This window comes from Cavia porcellus, unplaced genomic scaffold (genome assembly GCF_034190915.1).
Source record: "Cavia porcellus strain 051 isolate PalLab524CR breed Dunkin Hartley unplaced genomic scaffold, mCavPor4.1 scaffold_24, whole genome shotgun sequence".
In the NCBI taxonomy this organism is placed as follows: domain Eukaryota; kingdom Metazoa; phylum Chordata; class Mammalia; order Rodentia; family Caviidae; genus Cavia; species Cavia porcellus.
This window is the reverse complement of record NW_026947507.1, coordinates 22,478,028-22,504,090: the sequence shown is the minus strand read 5'-3', so window position 1 is coordinate 22,504,090 and position 26,063 is coordinate 22,478,028. Positions and strand designations below refer to the sequence as shown.

At 34.8% G+C, this 26,063-nt stretch overlaps 2 protein-coding genes across 2 annotated transcripts in view; one reads left to right on the top strand and one right to left on the bottom strand.

Moving 5' to 3' along the window:
* Positions 1–1,751, top strand: part of Sap30 (Sin3A associated protein 30) — a 30,228-nt gene extending 28,477 nt beyond the window's left edge. Inside the window, exon 4 of the mRNA XM_063234751.1 lies at positions 1,529–1,751. Coding sequence (XP_063090821.1) covers positions 1,529–1,564 — 36 coding nt within the window. The 3' untranslated portion in view covers positions 1,565–1,751. The remainder of the gene's footprint in view (positions 1–1,528) is intronic.
* Scrg1 (stimulator of chondrogenesis 1) lies at positions 1,077–25,056 on the bottom strand. The gene is made up of 3 exons (XM_003469128.5): positions 24,809–25,056; positions 3,355–3,606; positions 1,077–1,298 (listed from the first exon to the last, which is right to left on the bottom strand). Exons 2-3 carry the CDS (start codon positions 3,591–3,593, stop codon positions 1,244–1,246), a joined length of 294 nt encoding a protein of 97 aa, XP_003469176.1. The 5' UTR covers positions 3,594–3,606; positions 24,809–25,056; the 3' UTR covers positions 1,077–1,243.
* Between the last annotated feature and the right edge of the window lie 1,007 nt (positions 25,057–26,063).

Genomic DNA, 26,063 nt, shown 5'->3' with positions numbered 1-26,063 from the left:
CATATACTTCTTAAGATATGGAAGCATAGCCCAAAACCATTTCCTCTAAAAGTTGAAAAATATCTTTGAAATCACATATTTTAAGATTTTTAAATTACTTTTAAATTGTTTTTAAATTTTACTTTAAAATTTTTTTAAATTAATTTTAAAATTTATGTGACTCTTTAATCATCAGTTGTTTATCTCAATGTATTGCTATTCTCAAAAAAATTGATACTGCTAAGATAGATAGCCTGGTTTTTATGGACTCAACTGTGTGTAATATACAAGCTTGCAAAGTGTAACTCTTCAAACTCTGCCTTGATTTTTAGTTAATATCTTAAACTTGCCTTAGCACCTGAGAAATGGAGCTAAGAAAGTGCCTCAAAGTTTTTTTTTTCAATTAGTGCATGTTTGCAGTACATAATGTTCACATTCCTTGTGTGGACTTGGGTTTTAATTCCTTTTTTCATGTATTTTTCCCTCCCCCTCATTCTCCCCTCTGTTCATCTCTTTACCCCTTTCCCATTTGAGATCTGTCTCCCTACTTTCTATTAGCTATCCTTTATTTTGTTCATTGTTTGTGATTTGGGTTTTTCATGTAATAGAAACACTGTGATATTTAAACTTTTTCACTTAACATTGTAGTCTTAAGCTGCATCCATTTTCCTACAAATGAGTCAAGTTTTTCTTTATGGCAGAGTAGTATTCCATTGTGTATAAATACTGCATTTTTATATCCATTCATCTGTTAATGGATACATAGGCTGCTTCCACAATATAGCTAATAGCACAATGAAAATTTGTTTAAAGTAATTGTGATATATAATATTTAATTGTTGATTCATCTTTTTTCTTACTAGAAAACTTCCCAGTTTTCATTCTAATAAATTTAATTTTTACCTAGATTTTTCTCATTAAATATGCACAGACAAAACATTTGCCTAACAACCAAACGTGTTCCAATATTTGAGCATGGATTGTGGCCATCCATCTGGGGGGACAGAATTCTTTTACTGTGTGTACTGAGTACCTCATAAATGAAAATTCGCTAGACAAAATTTTAATCAATTATTAATAATGTCCACAGAGAAAAATTAAATTGAATTAACTTTTATTACTATTTAACACAAGTTTACTTGTGCAAGACAAGTAAGACTTTATAGAATTTGTGCTTTATTGCACTGGATAGTCATAGAAATGTAATGACACTGACATAACATGGGAAATCAGGAATGGTGTTCTCTGGAACACATGAAGATTCTCAGTGGTTGTTGCAAGGGATCACAAAAGAGACCTCTGGGCCAAAGAAGATTTCTCTGAAAGAAAGTAGAACATCAGTTAAGTTCAGCTGAAAGCTAAGATGTATGTTAGCTTTTTTTTTTTTTTTTACCGGTACCAGGGATCGAACTCATGACTGCGCTCTTGCAAGACAGGCGCTTATGCTGCTGAGCTAAATTCCCAGCCCCCGTATGTTAGCTTTTGTACATTGGTTTGAAATAGACAGTCATTCCCAGGATTTGAGACACGTATAACTATTCTTTTTAAGGAAATAAAGTACAAAGAGATGAATGGGAGGACTTGACATGAGAGCAACAAAGATCAAGAAGGTAATTTATTCTTTTATTTTCCTTCCTGTTTTCATTTATATACTATCATTTATCTCTAAAGAAAAAGTATGGTAATTTCAAAACTAATAATATATATAAAATTTTACTTTTCTGATACCAGAATGGGCCATGAACTTTTAAATCTGCAAATAAGAAACAAAAATTGAACTGTTCTTAGAAAGTCATTAAATTTCTAGGTTTCATAAAGAAGAAGAAATGTTAAAAAAAAGTTACTCACTTGTCTTCTAGTTACAAAGATGATGTAAGTTAAAATATAAAAATACATAGACTTTTGTAATATAAAGTGTACATATGTGTAAGATGGTGTTATCATTATGGCTTATTAGAAAAACACTTAGCAAAGTGCTACCAGGAAAATGGCATTTCAATATCAAAAAGAAACTGCTTTCATACAGCTACACTTTTATTCAAATCCATGAGCTTAAATAATGACAAAATCAAATCATAAACCAAATACAAGTCTATTTCAGTAAATTGCTTTCAAGTGATGCAACAGTGTTTTCTTATTAATTGACTGATTTTTGAAGTGCAGAAGCAGCTAAGTCATCTCATAGGATTAATTCATCAAGACGTTGGGTATAACTTAGTAAAATGATATTCAAACTGTAGTATGCATCAGTGTCACCTGGAGGGTTTGTTAAACCATTTGCTGAGTCCCACTTCCAGAATTTCCGTGGCATATGGGTGGGGAGCCCGAGGACAGATGCACAGTTTTAAAGGGACTAAGGTAATGATGAGTCTGATCTGGGAACCTCATTTTCAGAATCATCGGACTTGGTGGAAAAAATCTGGTTCAAGTTTGAATACCTGAGTTCTAGATTCAGTGTTGATATTATCCAATTTTGTAGGTTAATACCGTTCCTTTCAAGTTTCTAACATCCTTCCTTGGTAAGATAGCTGCCTTTCCCTCCTTACAGGAAATAAAAAGGCATGTGTAGAAAGTAATTTGAAAAGGTTAATTTCAGTATGAAATGTCCAAAGTCAGTATTTGAAAAAGATTCCTCAATACTCAGAGGAAGACAATTTTAGAATGAAGAGCTAAACATACTTACTGATTTATCTGTCATTGTTTTATATTTAAGATATATCTACGTTCAGAAAATAATTTGAACTTTTATTTTTGGTTGATTCATGAAAGTAGGAAATTTTTCTTTGACCATCATTCAACTTTTCTGTCTAGCTAGTGGTTACTTGATACTTCTAGCATCTTTAAAACTTTATTAGTTTTTAAATTGGTGTAAGATGGCAATCCTGAGGTTCATTTCTGCTATCAATAGATTTTTTTTTGGTACTGAGCACTGAACCCAGGGCTTTCACACTTAAGCATCCTGAACTTTTTTTTTCCATTTTAAGACAGGATTTTTCTTACGTGGCCTAGTCTGGTCTTAAACTTGCTATGCTCCTGTCTTAGACTCCCCAAATACCAGAATTACAAGTGTGTAGCCCCATGCCCAGCTCTAGTACATTTTTTAATAGTGAAAAATCAGATGAGAATTTAAAATTTAATAGATTGATGTGTTACATTTTTTGATTTTTATTTAGCTTTATTAAATTGCTAAACTCCATTTCTTAAAAATACCTAATTCCTCACACAGTGGTGGTTCTAGAAAACAGTTGGGATTTGGATAGAATTTACTTTACTTACAAAGATAGTTGCAGCAAATGCAGTTTGAGGGGGATGTCTTTAAAAGACTTGTTCTACATGTATTTCATAGTGCTACGTTTTATGACTTCATTTCCTTACCTTGGGCAACACAGCAATTCACTGAAATTGCAGTAACAGGTCATCTCACATTCTTTCCCATCCCAGAAATGATCTGGGACATTTACATCAACCTGTGTCAGCTCAGCTACTCCTTCCGGAAGGCTGTGACAGTTGCGATCTTTTAGTATTTTTCTGTAGCAAGACAGGCGATTTGAAGGCATGGCTTGGGCTCCTAGCAGGAAAGTTAGCCCAATGACGACAAGTATCATAAATTTCATTTTGGCTTTTGGCCTGGAGATAAGGGAAAAAACAGAATGGATCAGTCCTTGTTTTTTTAAAAGATATAATTCATGTGACTATAAAATTCTAACATATATCTAAATTCTTGGATAAAAGGAGGTGTGTTTTTATGACCTTCTTTGTGTTTAGTATAAATATTGTTTAGTATAAGTATAAATATTGTATAAGTATAGCTTTCTGACCATCTATGATAAAAATCATTTAGAATATTTGTTAAAAAACCAAATGCTTGAATTCCATCAAAAATTGCCAAATGAGAATCGCAGGGGAAGGATATAGGGGTAAAGAATCTGCATTTAATAAGGTACTAGGTTGTGCGTGTCAATGTGTGTGTGTATATGATTTCTGTGTGTATGTGTGTGTGTGTGTGGGTGTGTGTATGTGTGCCTTCTGTAGAGGACAATTGCTTTCATGAAGGTACTACTCAGGTAAATTAAAAGAACAAATAACATCATTGATATAATGAACCTTGGGATGCAAAATATGGCTCTGTGATAGACCAATTGCCTGGCATGTGTGAAGCCCTCAGTTTGATCTCCAACACTGCAAAGACTGACAGATAAAAAAGAAACTATCAGTCTTTACCTTGTATAGCTTATACCCTAACAATAGTATTGTCAAAGAACAGGCTCCTATCCTAACAGAAATGAAAAACTGATATTAAAAGGTGGTACTCTCTAGATAATATTTATAGTTTTGCTAAGTTTTTTAAATCCTCCAGAATTTCTTTTAGAGCTTATTTGTGCTAGAACTTCTTAATTAAGAATATATTTTATCTATATAAACTATGTCATCTTAGCTATAGTTGAAAATAGCAACTTGAAGTCCTCCTTATAAGCATATCAGTGATGGCGAATATTTTAGAGCTTTCAATGATACAGACAGCCTGCTGAGACACACCTCCCTGGGTTCACCACCACTGATAGCCCGTCCTTGAATACTTGCTGTCATGAAGTAATCAATTATGATTTAAGTCAACACATTCCACTGATATTTTGCTTATTGTAAGATATTTTTCTGTAGCTTTTACCAATCAGTCCTGATGTGATCCCTTGAGTTCAAACTAAAGTATAATTGCTCTTCTAGTAGATATTCAAGTATATCTTTTGCATCCAACTACAGAATATTCATCCTCAACATAATCAAGCTCCTCGGCTTCTGTATTACACATCAAGAAAATGCAGGCTATTTTAGCAAAGGGAGAATAGCAAAGAATACCCAGACATTCGAATTTCATCTTGGTGACAAATGCCAATGTCTTTCCTAGCATGAAAAAAGAGATGAAGGATACTTGTCATTGCATATTGTACTTTGAAAGAAAATACTGTTGAAAAGAAATTTTAGTATGGAGTTTTTGGTGATTAGACATATATCAATAGTAAATCATTTTAGATAAGATTAGACTTTTAAAATAAACACATTTACTATTTTGTTTAAAGAATAAACAATATTCCATTAAAATCCTGAGTTTTATCTTTTCTTCAACTTCATTTTCTAAGCTAGTCATTTTTGACTTTGTTTATATATTTTCTTAAAATTACAACTATCCAATTTATTTTCTACCTTCAAATATTAGAGGACACAAATGAGATCTCTTTCTCTTTTGTATGTTTCCTTAATGGAGCAAGATATTCATTACAATAATATAGTGCATCATAATCTAACATACATGCTCACGCATGAATTATATCTTTTGGTAGGCTTTTGCAGCTAATAGCTTAAATTTCATATTTTAAAATATTCTACCTTCTATTACTTCAGATTGGGGTTTTCTTAACTGCTAAAAGATATATAATGTTAAAAAGCTGCATTGACATTTTTTCAGTTTAATCTTCAAGAAGAGTAAAGATGTTATATATTGAATATTTACTGTGTGGCAGAAATCATCACAACCATTATATTTTTAAAAAATATTTTGGTATACAGCTGAAACCCCACTATATAAGCAAAAATTTTTAATACCTATATTGAGTTAACATTGACATATGATGAAATGCAGATACTTAAACAGTATGAAAAGTTTTCATATGTACATATTCCTGTAAACCCATCCACAATCGAGAGATTAAACATATTTACTATCCCTAAAGTTCCTCATTCGTTTTATAATCTCACCCTCCCTGTCCCCCTTCCTCTATAGGCAACTACTGTTCTGCTTTCTGAAGCCAAAGGCTAATTTTCAAGTACTAGAATTACATATACGTGCAATCACAAAATATGTATTCTTTTATGTGACTTACTACATTCATCTTTCTAATATTGAAATTTATGTACATTGTATGTATCAATAGCTGATTCCTTTTTATTGCTGAGAAGTATTGTGTAGACACTGTAAATTGTCTTTCCATCCAACTGCCAGTGAATATTTAAGTTGTTTATTGTCTTTCCATTTGTGTAGACACAAATATAGACGCTGTAAATTGTCTTCCATCCAACTGTCAGGGGATATTTAAGCTGTTTTCAGTTTGGGCTATTATAAATAAAATTTTGTGAACAGTGTCTAAGTTTTTGCCAGATTATGGTGTTTATAACTCTTGAGTGAATACTTAGCTGGAGAATATAGACATTTTTTGTTTAACTATTGAGCTGCATTCCTGCTACTAGATTATAAATTAAATAATGCATTATATATGGTATGTGCATTGCAATATTAGAACAAAGAAATTGTCAAAGGAAATTCCAACTTGATGACTTTGCTTCTATTTGCATAGGTCTCACATGCACTGCTGTAATGTATAACAGAACATAAAACTACGGTATTGTACTGTTCAGTACAATCAGCAAACAATACAGGACCATATAGACAAGGTGTACTGTACAAAAAAGACATTGAGAATCTATAAATGTAATATATAGAACTACATAAAAGATCATATTATTTATTGAATATGGTGCAGGATACGGGCTCTTTTGTGTGTTTGTTTAGCACCTCATTAAAATACTTATTTCTGCATTTAATCTTTCCTTTTGCCAAATAAATGTTTTCACTAGAGGTGTGAGGTTGTTTCCATATTCTCCATTTTTCCATTGATCTAGTTGTCTATCTTTATGTCAAAATGAGTTTCTAAATCATAATTATTAACACAAATTGTTTTACAAATTAACGAAGCTCACCAAGGGATTTATACTCATGTAACATTACACCTTAATAATATCCATCCTCTCTCCTATTCTTTCTTTTCCTTTTGTTCCCCCTTCTCTTGTTCCCTTTCTTCCAATAGCCCTCTTCTAGTTCAGGTGTTTTCTGTTTCCACATATAAGAGAAGTGTATGCTACTTGTCTTTTGGTGACTGCCTTATTTGATTTAACATGATGCCTTGTAGTTTCATCCACTTTCCTGAAATAACATGGTTTTATGTCTAACTAATGCTCCATTGTGTAAATATAGCATACTTTATCTATTCATCTCTTGTTGGGCACCAAGATTCCATATCCTACCTATTGGGAATGGTGCTCTAATAAGCATGGGCGTGCAATTAACTCTTTTGTACGCCGACTTCATTTCCTTACTGTATGTAAGTAGGAGTGATTGAGCTAAAGACAGCAGTTCTATTTTTAGTCTTTTGAGGACCCTCCATAGTGACTACACAGACTTAAATTCCTTCCTACAGGGTATAGGATATATGAGTTAGTTTACCCCATATCCTTACCACTATTTACAAAACTACTGTTTTGACTGCTGTAACTTCATAATAATTATTGGAATCAGGGAGAATTAGTCTCACAAATTTGGTCTTTTACCATTATTATGGCAATTCTAGGTCTTTTGCATTTCTGGATGAATTTTGATATCCAGTCATCAACTTCTGTAGGAAAAAACCTGCAGGCATTTTGATTGAGATTCCTTGACTGATAATATTACATTTTCTGACTCTAAACATATTTTCTATACATTTGTGCTCACTTATTTATAAATTTGTATTATAATTTTATTTCTTTTTCTATTGTAATAAATACTTATCAAGATTTACATCTTCACAGATTTTTTTCATCTTAACAGATTTTCAAATGTATAACAAGATCAGAATTGCTATCTCTGAATACAAGAATGTATAGCAGGGGCTGGGGATTTAGCTCAGCAGCATAAGCGCCTGCCTTGCAAGCAGGCAGTCATGAGCTCGATCCCTGGTACCAATAAAAAGGAAAAAAAACAAAACAAAACAAAACAAAAAAAAAACAAAAAAGCAAAAAAAGAGATCTCTAGTGCTTATTCCTCTTACACAACTAGTTTATACCTATTGATTAACAGTTCCCATTGCTCCATCACTAGCTTCCAACAATCAATCTTAGATTCTTGATTCTAATGAGTTTTACTATTTTTGATATCCTACTAAATAAAATTTGCAATATTTGTCCTTCAGTGTCCAGTTTATTTCACTTAGTCTAACATCCATCTAGAGAGCAGTGTATTACAGAATATTCTTTATTAATAATAAGTAATATTCCATACTGCTTGTGTATAGTTTATACATACGACTGGTAAGATAAAATCCATTGTATCTATCAATATACATTTAGGTTGTTTTTACATCTTGTCTATTGTGCATAGTGCTCCTGTGAACATGGAGATGCTAGTAGGTCTTTGAGATTCTGGTTTCAGCTCTTTTCAATACATGTATCCAAAATGTAGTACCCTATCATATGGTAGTTCTGTTTTTAAATTTATAAGGAGCCTCTATATTGTCTTCCATCATAGTTGCACCGTTTTACATTCCTATCAACTGGAGTTTTAATTTCTCCACACCCTTGCCAAAACTTGTTGTCTGATTTTGTGGTTTCCATTTGCATTTCCCTGATGATTAGTGATCTTGAAGATCATAGATAGATATAGATATATAGATACATAATTGGTTGACCATTTGGGTGTCTTCTTTGGAGCAATGTCTATTCAAGCCTATGACCCATATTTAAGTCATGATGGTGATGGTGATGATTACTATTATTGCTGTTGAGTTTTAAGAGTTTCTTACATATTTAAAAATTAACCCTTTATCCAGCACACATCTTGCAAATACTTTGCCTCATTCTACAGGGTATCTTATCACTCTACTAATTATTTCCTTTGCTGTGTAGAAACTCTGTAGTTAATGTAGACACATTTGTCTGTTTTCACTTTTGGTTCCTGTGTTTTTGATGTCATATCCACGAAATTACTGCCAAAGTCAGTATCAAGAAGCTTTCCCACTCTGTTTCCTTCTATGAGTCTTACTTTTAGATATTACATTTTAAAATCCATTTTGAGTTGATTTTTATGTTGAGTGTAAGGATCCAATTTCATCCTTTTGCATTTGCATCGTTTCCTTCTCATGATTTTTGTTGTTGTTATTGTTATTTCCCAAGGCACTTTTTTTTCATTCTCATGATTTTTTGATGAAACTATTCCTTCCTCATTCCATATTATTGGCAATTTGGCTAAAGATCAGTTATATAATAAATTGGCTCTCTATTCTGTTCCGCTGGTCTATACATCTGTCTTCATGCTAGTACCACATAGTTGTTAACTGCCACGACTTAGTTATGTATTTGAGGTCAGAAAGAGTGATGCTTCCAGTTTTATTCTCTTTCAAGATTGGTTATTTTTTTTAAGTTTGCTGATACAGTTTAGATAAATGTAATGACCATATTCACCATAGGGAGTTTGTACCTGCACATGGATACATCTTGATTTCTCTTTTTTCCCCATTCTCCTTCATTCCCTTTAGCCCCCTTCCCTTCCTTATTTAACAACTGTTGTTTCTATTTTATCTATCAGTTTTTTCTTTTCCCTTCCTTACTTCCTTCTCCTCTCTCCCTACTTCTCTTTTTCTTTTGAGTAATTTTTTTCCTACTTCACAGCTTCTATTATATGTTTTGGTCCTTCTTTACACTTTAAGTTTCTCAGACCAGACAGACAATATGATACTTACATATGTGTGTCTGATTTCACTTAAGAGTATGGTTTCAAGGTGTATCCAATTTGCCATAAAAGTCTCAACTTTATTCTTCTTTATGGCTGAGTAGTTCCATTATATTAAAAACCCTATATCTTTTTTTGTCCATTCCTTGGTTGGTGGACATTTCAGTTGTTTCCAAGATTTAGATATTACAAATTGTGCTGCTCTAAACATGGGTGTGCATATATTGCTGTTGTATAAAGTGTTTAATTCTTTGGGGAAGATATCAAGAAGGGGAATAACTGGGTCAAATGGGACATCTATTTGTAGTTTTCTGAGGAATCTCCACACTAATTTCCAAAGTGATTTCACCAGCCTACACTTTCACCAATAGGGGAGGAGGGTTCCTTTTTTCCTACAGCCCCTCCAGCATTTGTTATTTATTGATTTCTTGATAATAGCTATTCTTTCTAGAGTGAGACAGAGGTGACTAGTGTTTTAATTTGCATCTCTTGAATGACCAGTGATGTTAAATATTTTTTCATGTATCTATTTGCTGTTTGTACTTCATCAGAAGAGTGTGTGTTTATCTCAGATGACCATTTTTGGATTGGGTCCTTAAATCAGGGTGGGGGGCTGATTTTTTCAATTCTTGCTATATTCTAAATATTAGTCCTTTGTCTGAGGAACAATTGTCTAAGATTTTTCCCACTCTGTTGGTTGTCTCTTTGCTCTGTTGGTGATTTCTTTTGCTATGCAAAAACTGTTCAATAAGATTACATCCCAGTTGTTGAGTCTTTGTAGTATTTCCCATGCAATTGAGGTTTTTGATCATAAAGTCTTTGTCTACACCGATGTCTTCAAGACTTCTACCTATTCTCTCTTATATCAGATTTAGTATTTCTGTTTTAATATTTAGATCCTTGATCCATTTTGATCTTAGTTTAGTGCTTGGCAATAGACATGGGTCTCATTTTAATCTTCAGTTTGTGGAAAGCCAGTTTTTCCAGAACCATTTATTAAAGAGTGTATCTTTCTTCCAATGAACATATTTGGCACTTTCGTGAAAGATAAGGTGACTAATATGTTTGGAATTGTTTCTGCATCTTCTAATATATTCCACTGATCCTCAAGTCTTTTTTTTGCCAGTACTGTTTTTAATTATAGTAGCTTTGTAGTACAGTTTCAAGTCAGGGATTGTGATAACCTCTGCCTTGTTTTTGTTTCCCAGAATTATTTTTGTTATTCAAGTCTGTTCTGGTTCCAAATGAATTTTAAGACTGTTTTCTCTAATTCCGTGAGACAGGCTAATGAAATTTTGATCAGAATTGCATTAAATCTGTATGTCAATTTTGGGCATATGACCATTTTCACGATATTGGTTATTTCTACCCAAGAACAAGGGAAACCTCTGCATTTTCTCATGTCCTCTTTAATGTCTGTTTTCAGAGTACTATAGTTTTCAATGTAGCAGTAGGTCTTTTACTGTTTTCATTAGATTGATTCCTAAGTATTTCATCTTTTATATGCTATAATGAAAAGCGTCATTTCCCTAATTTCTGTCTCAGTGAGTTTGTTATTTGTGTACAGGAACGCTAGTGATTTTTGAGTGTTGACTTTGATTATTAAATCTAGAATTCTTTTGGTAGAATTTTTGGGATCTTTTATGTAGAGTGTATGATAATTTGTCATCTGCAAATAATGATAGTTTAACTTCTTTCCCATCCTCATTCTTTTTATTTCTCCCTTTCATTTAATTGCTCTGACTAATGTTTCCAGAACCATATTGAATAAGAGTAGTGACAGTAGGCATTCTTGCCTTGTTTCTGGTTTTAGAGTGAAAGCTTTCAGTTTTTTCTCCACTTAGTATGTTGTTGCCTGTTATTTTATCATAGATGGATTTTCAGATTGAGATAAATACCATCTATCCCAATTTTCTGTTGGGTTTTTATTATGAATGGATATTGGATTTTGTCAAATGCTTTTTCTGCAGCTATTGAAATGATCATATAGTTTTTGTCTTTGGCTCTGTTAGTATGGTATATTACATTTGTTGATTTGTGTATGTTGAATCATCTCTGAATTCCTGGTATGTTGGTTCTTTTCTCTCATTACTGAGACAATATACTTGATGCCCAAAATGAAAGAAGGAAAGGTTTATTAGTTTACAGTTTTTTGGAGGTTTCAGTCCATAATTAGCTGGCTCCAAGGCAGGGTTACACGGCACAGGAGCAACCATTCATGGTGGTGGCAGATACCAAAGGTGACAAGAGCAAAGAAGGACAAAAAGGGAAAAGCATGTATCTTTCCTTCCCTTATATTGTATGCTGGCTACCCACCCCAGGAAGGTGCAGCACTGTCACTGTCAGTCCCACTGCTAGACAATGAACCAATCACAAATGCTAGATTCAGTCACCTCCATGACTGCATGAGGCTTTGGGGGACCATCCAAACACAAACCATAACACCTGAAATTAATCCTATGTGATCATGTACATAATCTTCTTGATAATTTGTTTCTGTTTGACAGTCTCTTATTGAGGATTTTTGCATCTATGTTCATTAGGGAGATTGGCCTGTAGTTATCTTTTTTGTTTGGATCCTTCTCTGGTTTTGTTATCAGGTTAATGCTTGCTTCCAGGAGTGAATCTGAGAGTATTTCTTTCCTTTCAATTTCATTAAAAAGTTTAGGGAGTAGCAGAATTAGGTCTCTAAAGTGCTCATACAATTTACCAGTGAATCTTTCAGGGCCTGAGCTTTTCTTTCTTGGAAGGTTTTTAATTATATCTTTGATTTCATTGCCTACTATTGGTTTATTTAAAATTTTTATATCTTCTTGATTCAGCTTTGGTAATTCACATATATCTAGGAATCTGTCCATTTCTTCTATGTTTTCCATTTTATTAGATTATATGATCTCAATGTAGGTACTAATGATCTTCTGGATTTCTTCAGGATCCTTTTCATTCCTAATTACATTGATTTAAGTGTTTACTTCCCTTTTCTTGATAAGGTTGGCTAAGGGCTTGTTAATTTTATTTAATCTTTCAAATAACCAGCTCTTCCATTTATTGCTTCTTTGTATTGTTTAGTCTCTATTGCATTAAGTTCTGCTCTGATATTTATAATTTGCTCCCTTGTATGAACTTTGGGCTTGACTTCTCTTTTTCTAGAATTTGAGGTTCAACATTAGGTTGTTCATTTGAGCTCATTCTGTTTTCCTGATATGAATATTCATTGCTATAAATTTTTCTCATAGGACTCCTTTCATTGTGTCCCATAAGTTCTGGTGTACTATATTGTCATTATTGTTTAATTGTAAAACCTGTCCAACTTCTTTAATTTCATCTATGACTCTGGTTGTTGAGGAACATATTATTTCATTTCTATGTGTTTATGAAGTTTTTGTGGTTTCTTTTACCATTATTTTCCAATTTCATTACACTATGGTCTGACAATATGCAAGATATAATTTCATTCCTTTGCATTTCCTTAAGCATGTTGTATGAACTAGTATGTGGTCTATTTTAAAGAATGTCCATGTGTAGCTGAGAAAAATGTATATTCTGATGTTTTGGGGTAAAACACTTAGTAAACATCTGCTAAGTCTTTTTCTTAAAAGAATTTGGTTCAGTTCAATTATTTCATTGTTGTTTTTTGTCTAGGTGATCTGTCCAGATGTGACAGTGGGGTATTGAGGTCCCCTATTACAGTTGTATTAATGCTTGTTTGAGCTTTCATGTTCATTAATATTTGTTTCATATAGTTGGTTGCACTGGTATTTTATATATATATATATTTATATATAAATATATATATTTCTGATTATGATTTTTTCCTCTTGGATTGTTCTCTTTGCAAGTATGTAGTATCTTTATTTCAATCAATCTTGGCTTGAAATCTACATATCTGCAAATAGAATAGCTACCCCTGTTTTTTTCTGGGTTCCTGTCACATCTCTATCCTTTGACTTTCAGCCTATTAATTTCTTTTTGAAATGAATGTGTTTCTTGTATGCAGCATATTGTTGAATCTTGCTTTTTGACCCATCCTACCAGTCTGTTTCTTTTGATTGGTAAATTGAAACCACTACCATTGATAGTTATAGCTGGTACATATTCATTTATTCTTATCATATTGTTTTCCTGTTGTTGGCTCTCTTACCCTACCTGTTTAATTGCTTGCCTTGCCTGGTAGATTCATTCTTTTAGGGTTCATGGAAATGTAATCATTGTTATCTCTTTTTAGAGTATTCTTCAGAACATTTTGGGGTGCTGATTTGGTATTCATAAATTTCCTTTAATATTCTTTGTCATGGAAGTATCTTATTTGTCCATCAGTTTTAAAAGATAGTTTGCAGGATACATCAATCTGAGTTGGAAATTGTTTTCTTTTAGGGCTTAAAATACTTCACTCTAAGTTCTGTTTGACTTGAGGGTTTGAGTTGAGAATTCTGCTGATATTTTGATGGATAGTTCTCTATAGATGATTTGGTTTTTAAATAGAGAAATAGAAGATAAAGAGATTAGAAGCAAGGCTGAATGGCAAAGGAAATTGGTGAAGAAGACAGAAGGGATAGAGAAAAGGAAGAAATACAAATAAGAATAGAACACAATAACAACAAAACTAGAAACTGGTTCACAATCATATAAAAACAAGAACAAACAATCAAGAAAAAACCAAAACAAAATAAAAACAAGGAAAAAAGAAAATAAAAAAGTCCACTTCAAGACATGTCTCTGCTGTCACTGGTAAACAATTTAGACAGATAGAGTTCAGCTCCATGTTGAACCAGTGGTAGCGTTACAGTGGGGAGGTGGATAATCACAGCACACCTGCACCTTTAGTTCCACTGATGTTCAGGGTGATCTCTGGCCGTGAGACTGGAACCATATTTGTTCACTCTGCAGCACTCTCTATGCCTACTGCTGTCTTGAGCTTGGCTCCTTGCTGGCTTGACTCAGCTGCCTGACCTACTGCTAACTTGAATTTGGCTCGTTAGCCCAATCACTGGGACCCACTAGGTGGAGGTAGGCCACAGCTTTCTGAGTTCTGAACTCAGTTGGCCCCTTCTCAAAGGTGGCTACTGGCCCATTTCCCTTTTGGGGGACGTCTGAATATGAATAACTCACCAGCCACTACAGTACACTATAGTGCTCTGGTCCACTGATGTGTTTCTCTGTGGAGGACTCTGGTATCCTCAGTAGTCACTCTGTGTCTGCAGGTTCAAGTTATCCCTCCTACTGAGTGAGTCAGAGCTGAGGGAGAAAGTGCAGCCTGCTACCTACTTCTTCTGCATTGAGGTCTTTCTCTTCACTCTCCCCATGGGCTTCAATTTTTGCTTCAGATTTTTCCTGGGTCCCAGAAACCCATTTCTCTCCTTCTATTCCTCATGTTGTTATATTTCAGTGTCTGGACACCAAATCTCTAAGAGGCTCTTTCTGTGCCACTCACAGCTCCATCATTTGGGGTCCTTTGTGGTTTCGTATGAATTTTAGAATTTTTTCCTATTTTCATAAAAATTACCTTTTGGGTTTTGATAGAGGTTGTGTTGAATCTGCACTTTGAGTAGTATGGACATTTTAACAATATTAAGTGTTCTAATCCATGAACATTAGCTATCTTTCCATTTGTTTGTGTTTCTTTCATTTATTTAATGTTTTTTAGTATTCTTTTTTTTTTTTTTTTTTTTTTTTAATCAGTACCGGGGATTGAACTCACAACCGCCTGCTTGCAAGGCAGGTGCTTATGCTGCTGAGCTAAATCCCCAGCTAGTATTCATTTTGTAAGTCACTGACTTCCTTACTTCGTTAAGTGTTTCAAATTATTTTATTATTTTGATGCTAATATAAATGGGATTGCTGTCTTAATTTCCTTTTCCAGATAGTTATTAGTGAATAGAAATTCAACTTATATCTTGCAACTGTGCTTAATTCTATGTCAGTCCCTTTCTCATCATGGGATAAAATACCCAGCACTTATAACTCAAAGGAAGAGACGCTTCTGTAAGCTCGTGGTTTTTTAGAGATTTTAGGCCATAGTCAGCACACTCTAAGGCAGAAATTGCATAGTGGAAGTTTCTAGGCAGAGGACAGCTGTTTGTATCATGGTGGCCGGGAAGCGGAGGCAGAATGGAGGACCTGGGAAGAAGGATATGCATTCCTGGTCATGTCTCAGTGACCTGCCTCTACCTCTCAGCATTTTTAAGATCTCTCTGAGCATGTGACCACATACATTTTTTGTGTTGAGTTGTGAGAGACTCCTCTCAGTTTGGCCATTTCTGCGGTTCAGGTACCCTTCACTCCAACTTTTTTTCTCTGGGGTTTCTGTTTGAAACCTTTGGTGGAGTTTATTTCTTTGTTGAATTTGTCATTCATGTTTTGACTAGTTTTAGTTAGCTTTTCTAATTTTTATTTGTTTCCTCCATAGCCATTTTGGTCAGTTTGTTTCAGTTTTGGATTATGTCATCTTTTTTTTTTTAAGTTTTTTTTTAATTATTATTTAAAGAGAGAAAAAAAAAACAAAGCAGTAAAAGGGTACAAGTAATACAGAATTTCAAGAAAAAAAATATACAGTAAGAAATCACTAGTCATCCTTAAACTTGCCAAGTTTTTTTGCTTCCTTTATAGTTCTTGTGTACAGCTTAGCTGTTTGGTGTTTGACTTGCTTTCTGTCAGTGCCGGTTTGAGGCCGCCTGAGAGAGTCAGGGTCTAGGGGGGATTTTGTTGCCTTGTTTTTTCATGTTCATCTGTGTGTGTACAAGTGTGCTCTGGGGGTTGAGATCAAATAGAGTGAAGAGAATTCTTTCTGGTACGAAGATATCTTTGCATAGGTTCTGTTTTCCAGTAATATATTCTTGGCTCTGTTTGTCAATAGGCATTGTATACCCCTATTTAATTTAATTAGGTTAGACCCTGACACTATGTTGTAAGGAGATGATTTTACTGTAACAGCATCACTGCCCTAACCATGTTTATGATCAAATCATAAACATTAAAACTTGTTTTGATAATTTCATCCTTTTTCAGCATTCCTGAGGGACTAAAATATTATATTACTATTTGCAGTTTTTCTGGGATGTGGAAGGTGGGGTCAGGGGAGAAAGGAAGGAGAAAAGGAAAGGCCAGTGTCATTGAGAAGAGAGGGAAATGAAAAAAAGTCATCTACAGTAAGAAAGAAAGAAGGTTGGGCCCTTGAAATTATTTTTATAGCTGGAGAAAAGCTAGTGTTGGGATTTCAGAGAGACCGGAGGAACGTGCAGATGGGTGGAAGTATATTTAGGGACTGAGGGTGAAAGTGAGGTTATCAGAAGCTGTGACTATATTAGCAGTAAGTTTTGTTTGGATCCTCTAAGCCCACTTGTGTTAAGGATTACACTAACAGGCCCTGGAATACTAGGCACTGTTTAAATTGTAGCACTGGTTAATTCTGGTTCTCTGATGGCATATACAGCACACAGATGTACTGTACGGTAGGTAAAGAGGAGGAGAGGGCGGAAAGGAGGTTAGGAAATAGGTAAGACAGAAGAAAAAAGAATAGGAAATAAAGTTAAAAAATAGAAGTACTAAAAAAGGGAGCAGAGCAAAGGTCAAAATGCTTGCTGTCCTCCCCTAGGCAGCTGTTTCCTTTCTTTTCTTCTATTGAGATAATTATGTGACTTTCCCCCTTAATTGTATTAATTTAGTGTCACATTAATTGATTCACATATGTTGGGCCACTCTTTAATTCCAGGGATAACTCCCCATTTGGTCATGGTATATTTTATTGAGATTTTTCATAGCTATGTTTATTAGGGATAATAGCGCATAATTTTCTTGTAGTGCCTTTGTCTTGTTTTGGTAACAAGGTGATTCCTTTTTTTTAATTTTAAAGAGAAAGAAGAAAAAACAAAAATCAAGAAGCAAACAAACTGAAAAAGCAAGAATAACAAAAGCAAAAGAACAACAACAAAACAACAATAGCTGTATAGGCTTTCAAAGCAAGACGATAGGAATTTAACAATGGTTGTCATACTGCATATTGTTATCTTCAAAATAGTTGCTCAGACTACCAGATACAGGAATAAAACAAGACAGTAAAAATGAACAAAACATTAGATTTCAGAAACAAGATAGAAGAAAATTCCCACAGTTACCACAATGCACACTGCCATTCTCCCAATAGATGCCTGGACCACCAGCCCCAGACCTGCAAAGCCAACCAGACCATACAAGCATCAAGCTGTTGCTTTCACCTCAGTTGCTATCATCTCACCCTGAGTCCTCTGAGTCAGCCAGTTGCCTATAGCGTAGGGATGGGGGATGCTCTTCTGGTTTCCCAGCCCACACACCAGCTGGCTCATGGGAAGGTATGGTTTGTCTTCTTGCTGAGTCTCTTCCTGATCCCTATGGCGAAGGTGTCCAGTTGATTCTTGCCCCATGAAATAAGTTTGGGAATGTTCCTTCCTCTTCAATTTTTTGGAAATTTGAGGATGTACATGAGCTCTTTAAATGTTTGGTACAATTTTCTATGAAGCCAATTTTCCAGGGCTTTTCTTTGTTGGAAAGTTTTCAGTTATTAATTCAGTTTCCTTACTAGTTGCAATTATGTCAACTGTTTGATTCTTCATGATTCAGTCTTAATTTGGTATTTTTAGAAATGTATCCATTTCTTTTAAATTGTCCAGTTTGTTGGCACGTAGTTGTCCACAGTATTTTCTTATAGTCCTTTGTAGTTCCATGGCATTGGTTATAATGTCTTTTTTAGGTTTTCAGTCTTCTCTCTTTTTCTTACATAATCTAGCTAAAGGATCAGTTTGGATCTGACTATTCCTAGCCTCATGTGGGGAGCCAAGCACTCTGTTTCCTAATCCTTTTGTCTGTGACCTTGGACAGTTTCCTCATTTGCATATGCTGATATTTTTTTGTGCTGAATATTTGAGGGGGGCCCCTCTGCAGACATTCAGAGTTCTCCCTCTGTCTGCATGCACGGTCTTCTTTCTGGTTCTGTGAACTCCAGCTCTTTGGTCTCCCTGTCTCTCAGGTATATTTTCTCAAGTCAAGGCATCTGTTGGACTCTGCCTGAGTTCCCTTTCCCTGTGTTGCAACGTGGAAATTCTCTCAAGGCAGCAGATAAGGGACATTTTAGGGTTCTCCTTTTTCCTTTATCTCTCAGGGATCTATATCCATCATTGTTGAAGTTCATTATATTGACAAATGTTTCATACATCTTATGTTGAATGTTACATGCCTTGTTATTCCAAGACAACAGGCAAATCTAGTTTCTGTTACTCCATTTGGGCACAAACAAAGCTTTCTATATCACTTTTCTATGTGTAGCTATTTTTAGAGGAATACAAAAACTACCCAAATTTTATAAATCCTAAAATTCAGCTGTGTCTTAGCCTGGTAATTTTAATGCTTCAGTTAAATTCTCAAAATGATGTTTCTTTTTTCTTCTATTCCTTTTCCCAAGTCTATGGTTCCTCTGGATCCCATTTTTGGATAAAGACAGTGGTTACTTGATCCCAAGTAGGACCCATAATTATTTGCCATTCATGCTAATCTTAATATTTCTGATACAAGCCTTATTTATTTTGTGCTAGATAAAGAGGCTGCTAAAATATAACCTAGAATCATTCTCTTGTTTTTAGGCCCAAATCTTTATATACTTCTTTGATGATTTAGGCTCCTTCTTCCCATACCATGCCCAAGTTGGCAAAGATATTCACAGGATGCACAGTAAAACTGAGAATTTGAGGAAGTCAGAGAATAGAACTAGTATAAAACTCAAGTAGTTATGTCAAAGAATGGAAAATATGGGCAAGCTAGTTTATGGTTCAATTAAGCATCTTTTAGCATTTCCTTTGTGCAAGGCAATGTTCGTTCATACTAAATGAATTTAGGAAAAGAAAAATCAATGTATAAATATAACCTCTTCAAATAACTCCCATTTCTTGGAGTAAAACCCGAAGCCATTACGATGGCCTGGGTATGCGTTGTAACCAACTATATTATTATAAAATACTATATTTTCCCATCTTGAATATAAGCTTCAGGAATCAAGGATTTTGTGTCTATGTGTCTTATTTGTATTCTTTGTGGCTTGTGTGTGTGGGAAACAGTGATGAGCATGTTAGTGAAAGAATATTAATGTATCCTGATTTCTAAGTGCCTGAAGTCAGGGAAGGTAGATTGCTAAACATAATACACAGTTGCAGAAAACTATTGGTTATTTGAGGAAGTTAGTGAGCTGTTAAATTTACTTGTCAGCAGGCACTATTATTTTAATAATTAGTTTGTAGTTAATAGTCTGACTTTGCAATGTATTTCCCAGTTCTTGTTGTCTTCCCTTTTTTAAACAAATCAAAACCCATTCACTCGGGTTATACTTGACTTGTATTTGTATCTACTCTCATCACACTATTCAGCAATGACCTTTAATCTGCCTTTAATCTCTTACTAGGTTGCTATCAAAAGGTTGAGGGATGGTTAGGAAAGAAAATAATAGCTCTTTTTAATCTTTTTGCTTAATGTCTATAAATTTTCTATTATTTCAAATCTGGCATTTTCATATATATTACGCCTTTGATCTTCCTAATGTTTTTTGTTTCTGTTTGCCTGTTTTTTTTGCTACATAATCATATTATTATTTCTAGCTTTCTAGTGGTGTTTTGTCTTATTTGTGTGACTGTTGGATAAGGTTGACTTGACCTTTCACTACCCTGCTTACCCACATGTAGGTGGAGTTTGTTCCCGAGCTCATTCATGACTGTTAGCTGTGTAAGCTTTCTTTGTTGTTAGATCCATATAGTTGACTGGCATTTTTAAAAACAAAAGTGCATTTCTTAAAAAAAAAAACCGTAATATTTATTCATTGTAGATACTTCAAAAATATTGAGAAGCACAAATAGAATAAAAATTCAAATACAGTTTCAGTGTAGGGAGGATTGTTGCTCACATTTTGATGTATTTGGCTTGTTTGTTTTGTGCTGGTATGCATAGATGAAGGTATTTTACTACACTTGATCTTAGCCGAAAGGCCAAGAAACGATAGATGAAGGTATTATAAAGAGAAAATGAGATGCCAGGGGCAGAATATAAGGGAACTCATTTATGGACTGTGTCGAAGATAAATCAGAGGAATAGAGTACCAACCAGTGCAGGAGATTGTGAAGGGAAATATAGGACTGTAGTATAATGAGAATAAGTGGAAAGGATATATGAATGGAAAGCTCAGAAAACTCATGTCACATTTGAATTTAACTCAGATTTATTCATCAAATCTTCACCATTACATTCTATTGCATAAAAGCAGATGAATTAAAAACCCATATACCTCTACTCCCTGAGGGGTTCTGTGTCTGTAAGCATATTTGATGTCTCTTCAGACAACATTAGCATTGTTAAAACATACGGATGCCAGGTAAAATGTAAGACAGACGGTTACATTTCAACTTCAGATAAATAATGAATAATTTTAGTATAATTATATCCTAAGTAATATATATTTTTCTCCAGTAATTTTGATACTTTGTATTTTGTTAGGAAATAGCTCATTTCACCAAACTTAAGAAAGATATATAGAGAATTTCCTTATAGTTAAAAAGAAATCTTTCTTTTCCCCTTATGTTGACCTCTCACTAGAAATGCTTTTTATGTGGTTGGCTTCTCCTTGACTTTCAGGTTTCAGTTTAATGCTATTCCTTCAAAGCCTTCTCATCTTTGAAGTTCAACCTGAGTCTTCCATAGTACTCTCCTCTTTTCTTTAATGTTGCTTATCACAATTTTAAGGATGTATGTGTGAATTTACTCATTAGACTGAAAGCTGAATGAAAGCAATGTGTTTTGTTTACCACAACCTACCCAGGACTAGTATAATGCTTGGCTCACATTTGTTGCGTTGAATGACTTTCCAAAACCACTTTTATCCTGAGCAAAATCCTAGAAGGCTTTGTGATATCTAAAATACTATGTAAACTTCTTAGGGCTAATCTTGAGATCTTTCCTGTACTTCTGCATGCCTTTATTCTCTTCTGTGAAGCTAGGTAGGTAGACCAGTCATCCTTTTCATCCTAAACATTGGTCTTTAAGTTGTTGCTTTCCTGTACTTCTTTTTTTCCCTTATATATTAATTTCTGACCAAAGGACCCACTAAAGATAAACCTCGAACTGCAATCTTTTAAGACACCTCCCTTGATCCAATCATTACCACTCTCACTGCTCATTTGCTCTGTTTGCATAGAACTTAAACATACTCTGTACTATAAGAACTGTAAATTTGACTAAATAATGCCTTTTCTTTGTCAGTATGATATGTAAGTCACCTACCATATGAAAATATGGCTATAAGTGGACATGGAGGAGTAGGAAATTCACCAAAAACCAAATAACTATTTTGTGAATTTGTCATTTTATGATTCAATTATATAGTCAGGAAGGAAAATCTTAAACAACTGTGGAAGGTCCTATAGGCCATGTTAAGGTTTACTGACAGTATTGGGAAACCTTTGGAAGATTGAGATCAGACAGTAGCATGATATGAACTATGTCTTTAAGAAAAAGATCCATGTTGTGGTAGCAAGACACTAGAAGTAGAAAACAAGGAGCTTTCTGTGAGATTGATGAAAGATATAAGACAAGATGGGAAATATGAAGTATGACTCTTGTTTTTTTTGGCCTGAGTGGTGTTGCTCTTTATTGACCTGAGAAAGAATTGGAAGTAGCCAATTTGAGGGAAATTTAAGAGTAAATTTTTAGGATAGTTAAGTTTGAGATGTCCACTAGAGAGCCAGGTGAAGAAGTTGAGTAACTCAGCAGTTAAATATGGTGAATCTGAAGACAAAGACTAGAAATACAACTTTGAGAATAAGCAAGATATTTACTGATAGTGTCTATGGCTTTGGGCCTGCTGTGGGGTGGTACATACTCAGAAGAGTGATAGAGATGCCAGCATCATGAAGGCATGATGCTGCTCTGCCCGTGTGTAGCCATGTTCTCCACATGTTAGGTGACTTAGGTATCAGATTGCGATGAGAAGCTATTATTTAGTCAAATTCACAGTTCTTATAGCACAGATTAAACATCAGTGCAATGGAAAGAGCAAAGGAGCTATGATAATAGCATCATGGAGCTTGTAACTTTTTTATTTTAATCTCTCAGCACTTGCTTCAATGCTGGGCCCACAGTAAGTGAACACATTAACTGAAATAGTGAACAAATAAATTTCTGGAAAAGCAGGTATGTACCATGTTGCCATACATGCCTCTTACATCCATGCCAGGGTACAAAGTAGATTTTTTTGGCCACAGTCTTAGTCACATTTAGCGACGGAAAGTTCCACACCTGGCAAGCAGTTACAGTAGGTTTTTTTTTTTTTTTAACACATTATAAATTATATGTTTCAACTGAAACCTTCTCTTCTTTCTTAATTGTAGATAAATATTCTTAATGCTTATTTAGCAAATGGAAAAATGTCTGAACCAGTATGTTCCTGAGATACATTGGGTTTTATTGTTTTTGTTTTATTTTTTATTTTTTTTATTTTTTTTCTTCACTAAGAGACACCAACTTTAGTCGTTGGCAATCCAGAAAAACCATATTATTTTCAAGTGCCAACCAAAGTGAAAGGATTGGCCAATTTGAAGCAAGTTTCTCTGATTTTTTTCCTTTCAGTTGAGGTATGTGCACTTAAAATTCTTCCTGGACTATAGCCAAATTACAAAAGAAAACAAAGTTGAAAACTGAAGTTCTGAAGAAATATGTAAGAGAACCAGAATTGATTATGCATTTTTTAAATTCAGTTTTTGTAATTAACATTGTTCCTAATGTATGATGCCATTCATATCCAAGTATTGACATAATTTTTGTAAAAAAATCAATATAAGGGATAAGATCAGAATTATGAACAAGATATTCCCAGTTAAGCAATAACTCATTATCACCACCAGGTAGTAAGGAATTGTATATTTAGATTCTGTGAAGGTAGTTTGTACCAGCAAACTTTTGAGTGCCTGGAGTTAAATGGAAATTTAAAAAAAAAATTATCCCATCAAATGGCCAAAACTAACAGGGCTATGTAGTTTCAGCATTCAGACATTTATGGTGCAACGCTCAAGCAGGCAATTGATGTCAGTTCTGGGAAATGGTATTCAGAGCAGTGGAATGTAGCAGTGTGGATGACTAGATTGAAAGAGCGGTCTACTTTCAGATTTCTCTGAATAGGCAGCAATAGAGAGGCCAAGCTGCAGAAACAGATGAAATCTCCAGCCCCACACTTGACATCTGAGGTAGCAAAATGATAGTTGGGCAAGATTAAAATTACTGCCCAGGCTGTGATGTTTCCATTCACCTCTTTTGGATGATGAAAATCACAGTGAGTTTCAAAATCCTCTTTTTTCTCATTAACCATCTTAGAAGAGGTTTGTGTTAAAACGACTAAGTCCTGAAGTACAATTTTTCCATAGAGAACAGAAGTGGTATTAGAAAATGGACAAGCCTTTCAAAGATCCTGATAGCAGACATAGTGTCTAAATACCCAAAGTACTTGCATCTGTGGAAAACTTAAGTCTGCGCCTTCTTGAAGGTGAAAACTGGTTTCATGCCTCTCAGAGCATGCTAGAAGATGACATCAATATCTAGTCTTACATCTTGCAAATTGTCTTCTTAGCTACAGTAAATCATCATCCCAGGAGAAAAGGACTAAAATTGGGGAGTGTTTCTACAGCCTGTGCAACTGAGTTAAGAAATTTTAAAGAAAACTATTTCTAAACTCCACAGGGAGAAAATATTCTCTTTATCTTAGCAGTACAGACTCTGTGTTGTGTTCTGTGTTAGGAACACCAATGAATTCATTCTTTGTATCATATATTTATACCAGTTTCTTCTTAGGAGTCAGGATTTTTAAAAGCAGAGACATTTGCTTTCTTAGACATTGCAATTAACTGCATGCAGATTAGGTAATTGAGAGGAAGAGGCACTGCATTTGAAAAATATTTCACAGCCACATATAATTCTGAGGGGTGGATAAATCTCCCATGGGACTAGCTTCATAATGGATATGCATATTAAATATAACAACAGTGAGAAATCTGATTCCTCTTAAGCTTATGGTTAAATAACTTCCTAGTCAAGGAATATACATTTTCTGTCCTCTGCTCATTCTTTTTCTTTATCCCAAGAAGTATCATCTATTTCCAAGAGTATGTAACATTTCCTCAAAGGATCTCTCCATCTTTCCCTTTTAAGTCAACACACACACACACATTTCTGCCCTAATCTGTAGCAGCACTCTGGAGTATAATACATGACATGAAATGTTTTTTACAGAAAAAAATTACATACCCGTTTCTTCTTCTTCTTTCCTTTTGGTCTTGTTGGCAGAATAATCTTCTTAAATGCTCCAACTGACTAGATGAATTTGGGCAAACAGGGAAGAGAGGAGGTGCTGGCAGGAGGTCCTTTACAAATGAACCTTTGTCTGCCTTGTCTCTTGCCTGGGACTGACAGACACGCTGCTCCAGCCAGAACTGGGAGCAGGAGGAGGGGAGGGGAAGGAGATAGGGCTTCCAGAGCTACCCCCCTTGGGATCTTCCACACCAGGCAAGAATGAACGGAACAGCTTGTTAGCAGGGGAATAACCAGTCTATACAAGGACCTCAGGGAAGCAGACTCCTCGAGCAATAAAATATGAAACCTGAGGGATTTAAAAAGAACACAGAGTGATTTTTACCTTAAGCAAAATTTGTGGGTACATGGGGATAGAGGAGGGAAGAGAAGAGGAGAGTGGTTGACATTATTTAGAAAGATGACTGAACAGTTCTTCCCATTTCAGTCTGTATTTTTTTGTTTATTTGTCGAGTTTTCCTCAGCATCGAGATATAACATTTTGGAAGAATGTATGAATATCCCAATTCATATCCCATCCCTCCAGCTTCTCACCCAAAGAATCATTACCAATGAAAAGCAAAAACAAATGACTAAAAATGAAATTTATTCTGTGTCGCAGAAAATAAAGGCCCAGAAGAATTTTACTCTGATTTGAACAGACAGTACTAGAACTCTAGTATCTACTTAACTGTTTTTTGTTTTTTTCAGTTTTTTAACATTCAACTAGGACTAGTGTTATGGGAGCTAGAAATACTATAGTAGAGGAGGAATTATCCAGACAGAATTGAGTAAAGGGCAGCTCCAGGCTATATGAACAGAAGTGTAAAGGTAAAGGGCAAGGCGGCTACTTTGGGCTCTCCAGGGAGTTTGATATGGCTAGAGCCAGGGATAGAGGAGGTTAAATGAGAGAGAAGCAAGTGGATCAAGTACTTCATATGCATACTAAAAGTCTGAGATTTTATACCTAAAGTAGAAAGATGATAAGAACATGCTAAAAAAGAATAAACTCCCGGCATGAGGGGGGAAAAAGGATGGTGCGGGAGGAAAGAGACCAGAAACAGGGAGCAGAAAGGCTTTGGTAGATGATTACTTTGGTAATAATCAGGAAGCAAAATGGATGGCGCTGGACGGCCAGTTAGGTCAACAGTGGTGAATCTACGGTACTCACGCTCCAGGGCCATGCAGGGCCCTCTCTGTGGCCCCGTGAGTC